This window comes from Trematomus bernacchii, unplaced genomic scaffold (assembly GCF_902827165.1).
Source record: "Trematomus bernacchii unplaced genomic scaffold, fTreBer1.1, whole genome shotgun sequence".
Taxonomy (NCBI): Eukaryota; Metazoa; Chordata; class Actinopteri; order Perciformes; family Nototheniidae; genus Trematomus; species Trematomus bernacchii.
The window spans coordinates 7,164,785-7,169,004 of record NW_022987910.1 but is presented as its reverse complement, the minus strand read 5'-3'; the positions used below and the strand labels follow the sequence as shown (position 1 = coordinate 7,169,004).

General features: G+C 38.8%; 1 protein-coding gene across 1 annotated transcript; it reads right to left on the bottom strand.

Moving 5' to 3' along the window:
- Nucleotides 1-221: 221 nt before the first annotated feature.
- Nucleotides 222-3,841, bottom strand: LOC117470388 (extracellular calcium-sensing receptor-like). The gene is made up of 6 exons (XM_034115149.1): nt 3,717-3,841; nt 3,238-3,535; nt 2,309-3,103; nt 1,918-2,145; nt 1,597-1,720; nt 222-1,129 (listed from the first exon to the last, which is right to left on the bottom strand). The coding sequence occupies exons 1-6, from the start codon at nt 3,824-3,826 to the stop codon at nt 222-224; spliced, it is 2,463 nt and encodes an 820-aa protein (XP_033971040.1). The 5' UTR covers nt 3,827-3,841.
- Nucleotides 3,842-4,220: the final 379 nt, after the last annotated feature.

The following is a 4,220-nucleotide window of genomic DNA, read 5'->3' as shown; positions in this document are numbered from 1 at the left end:
ATAACAATTTCTGGCAATTAATCTGAAATCACATAGGAAATTGGTATTTTGGGTCTGCATATAATTGTATTCTTTTTTTATTTGCATATATACATATTGGTTGAAATGATGGTACATTGCATTCTATTAAAAGGAGTCATCTCAATATGCTACGTTACACAGTAAAATAACTCACAGTTGGAGACACTAAAATAAACAAATATAATTATAGGGTTCCATAATTATTTTAGGGCTCCCTTTCCCATTATATATTTTTTTGTATTCCTCTCTGGTTTGAGTAAGATGATATAACATTTTGGGATGAAAATACAAAAGAGCAGTCCAAAACTGGAGGACAGAATAGCAAATATCTCTACAGCAACACTAAACTTTCCAGGAGAGCTTACATACGCTGGGATGAAAGTGATCCATACAGCGCAGAATATCAGCATGCTAAAGGTTATAAACTTGGCTTCATTAAAGTTATCAGGCAGTTTCCGAGCCAGAAAAGCAAGAATGAAACATAAAATGGCCAGTAGTCCTATGTACCCAAGTACAGACCAAAAGCCCAAAGCTGAGCCCAAAGCACACTCAAAGAGTATTTTGTCTTTGAAGTCTTTAAAATTCTTAAAAGGAAAAGGAGGAGAAATTGTTAACCAGAGGATACATATCATTACTTGTATTAGAGTGAAACTCAGAACAGTTAGTCTCTGCTGGGCAGGCCCAAACCACTTCATCATATTACTGCCTGGAAGTGTAGCCCTGAAGGCCATTAGCACCACTATAGTTTTCCCCAGAACACAAGAGATACAGAGGACAAAGGTGATGCCGAATGCTGTGTGTCGCAGCATGCAGGACAAATCTGAGGGCCGACCGATGAAGGTCAGAGAACACAGGAAACACAGAGTCAAGGAGAAGAGCAGCAGGAAGCTCAGCTCAGAGTTGTTAGCCCTGACAATTGGAGTCTTCCTGTATCTGAAGAAAATGAATGCCACAACAGCTGTGATGCATGTTCCAAATAAGGATGCTGCAGTGAGCAGCGCTCCCATAATCTCTTCATATGACAGAAACTCTGCCTCCTTCTTTACACAGGCATCTCTTCTTTCATTTGACCAGAACTCAGGGTGACACCGCACACAGGTGACAGAATCTGAAGAAAAAAAGATGTTGCAAACATTATGTATAATTCCTTTTTTTATTTTGTATTTGTCCCTACGTTGCATATTTTCTAAGCATACAAGACAGTACAGCACATAATAAGTATATAAAATGTTTTGCTTATTTGTACAAGCACAAGTTCTTCCCAGGGATTTCTATGAATTTCTATGAATAATTAAATGATTTATTTTAGGTAGACTTTAAGTAGAAACATTTATTTTACATTGGTGCTTTGATATTATGCAATAATCCTTTGCAAGACTTTTGCATATATTTATATAGCTGACTTCAGACTTGTGTCACAGTATCTGTATACTGTATGTATCATTTGCAATTATGTAACGATACTTTGTTTTTTTCTTCTTAAAGGACTGCATGGTTTCGAAATCACATAAAAAATCCACTGCAATTTCTTAAAATGAACAATACATGTTTTGTCTTGCATTCATGTAACTACACCTGTAATGTTGCTGATGTGTCCCTCTGCACATCTTATACAGTCATAGCAGCAGACAGGCATTCCTTTTTGGAGAACCTTGCGAGTTCCTGGAAGACATTTTTCACTGCAAACTGACAAAGGCACCTGTGGGATCAAATCGACTATGAGAAGAAAGAAAAAGATCGGCCTTCACTTTGATTACTGTGTTGCCTTTGCATATTTCTATTTAAAATGTTGATGCATAAAAAACATACATTATGACGTGCATGACAAACAGTGTGAATTTCATATTTATAATGAAAAAAAATACTGTAATTAGCAGTGATCTTAGAGTATTTTACCTGTTGGGAGTTCTGTGTCCAAGTTATAGACTCATTTTGCAGATGTAGCTGTTTGTTTGCAGGTAAAGATGCATCATAAAGGCCAACTGTGACAAACTCCACAAAGTCATTTTCTCTTGGCTTCCAATTTATAACTTCATACTTTGCTGCTGGGTCTCCATTTTCATTGAAGTAAACCTCTTCTCCTTCCTTTGTTTTAAACTGAATAGTTCTTATGTGCTGTAAAATCTGAAAAACAAATATCCGTCAATGCAGAACACCATTTGAAAAATGAGTTGTAGTCCAAGTGTTTTAACAGCATGATAGACAGCAAAAGTTAAAATGTCATAAACATGTTCCTTGTTGATGTGATTTGATGTAAAAACTTCAGTAACATTGGTGTTCAACTCACCGTAAATGGATCTAGCTGCACATTGGTGTTACATGTTTTGTTACAGCTGAGGATAAAATGAAGTGCGTGGGCCGCAGCATACACTCCTTTATAGACATTGTTAAAGAAAGGCATCAGAGACATATCGGTGAAGCTGTTTTGCACTTCAGTCAAATCTTCACGTCCAGTACATTCTTTCTGATTTCTTGATGAAGACTCTGACTGCTTGAACTTACAACTAAATAATGTCTCATAAAACGTTGTAAACATTTCATTACTAGATACATTGAGCGGCCTCACATCCAACATGAACTCCCTCATGCCACTGACATGTGCTTTGGGGATGGACAGGCCTATAGCACCGTCTAGAATGTGATGCTTATCCACGGCTGCAATTTCTGAATCAAAGATCCAGCCCTCAGAGCCTACCCACTGGTACCCAGTCAAGTTGTGGTGAGAAAATTCATGTAGTATCACATCCAAATCCATGCCGGAGAGGAAAGCAATGATCGCCTTGGAAGTGGATGCCTTGATAATGTCAATTATCTTTTGTATTTTGTCTGGTGGATCGGTTCTAAAGAAGGACACAGAGTACTCAAGACAGATGCCAAGCTGCTGGGCTGTTTCTGTGAATGTGGCCATACCGTTGTTTCCATAATCATCATTTGTTCTAATAGCTCCAACCCAAGTCCAACCAAAATGCTTAACCAGCTGTGCCAGGGCTCTGCTCTGGTAGTAGTCACTGGGTATTGTTCTGAGGAAGGATGGGTACTTGGATTTATCACTGAGACAGGCACAAGTAGCAAAGTGGCTGATCTAAAAGAAAAAAACAAGTTACATCCCTAGGTAAAGATTCAGAATATAAAGTAGTTATACAGCCAACTACAATCCGTTTTGCTATACATAGTTGCAATAGTTGAATATTAATAATATCAAACAATCTTACCCACCATAGGAATATGAAAGGGTCCGATGGCAGCAGCCATAGCCATGCAAGGAGAGGAAGAACGTTCTCCCATAATGGCCTGCACTTGGGCAGGTCTTGTACATGGTACTTCAGAGGGTTGTGATACAACTTCATTACCATTTGCAAAGGCCAATGCAACCCTCACACTTTTGGCAATTGAGCCACAGGAATCATAGATCCTATAGCCCAGAGAGATGCCAGGCAATAGGTCCGTGCTGTTATTAATCTCTTCTACGGCAAATAGCATAGCCTGGGCAAACTGGAACCCGCTGAAATCCAAGCTTGATGCAAACAGTTAATAATAATTAGTTAAAAAAATTCCATGCAGTAGAAAGAGTGGCACAGTACATGGAAGTATTTCATGATAAAATCACACACAACAGGAGTATATCTTCATTTAAATATTCAATGCTATACCCTTTCAGAAATTTGAAGCAAAATATTGATATGGTATACTGTTACCTGGTGCATTGCAGTGGCAGTGGTTTGTCCATGTAGGAATCCTGTCTGTTCTTCCAGCTGCTGTGGAAAGAGAAGATTCCCCCCAACATTATGTCCCCATCCTTAAACATCTGAGGGATCTCATGGTCCCCTCTCTGTGTGCACACTGGCTCCTCAGCCTGAGAGAAAGATCCCACCAGCAACAGATGTAAGAGTGCCCATCCCTGCTCCGGCCACCTCTGTGTGGATGACATACTGTTTGAGTGAGCCAAAACAATTCAGTGGCATCACATGAACCCCAATGTAAATTTAAATTTGGCACTTGTATTTATATATTTTGGAGAAACTTGGGAAAGAATAATGGAACATTGATGTTTTATCTCTGTGGACTTGGGGGCAAAGGAAGGAGGCGCCAAACAGGAAAAGGGTTATTTGCGTTACCAAAGTTACTGGTACTTGTCTGCTCTCGATTTAAAAAAACAACTATTATTCAATTATTTCTCAAAAGATCATATCTTGAAACTT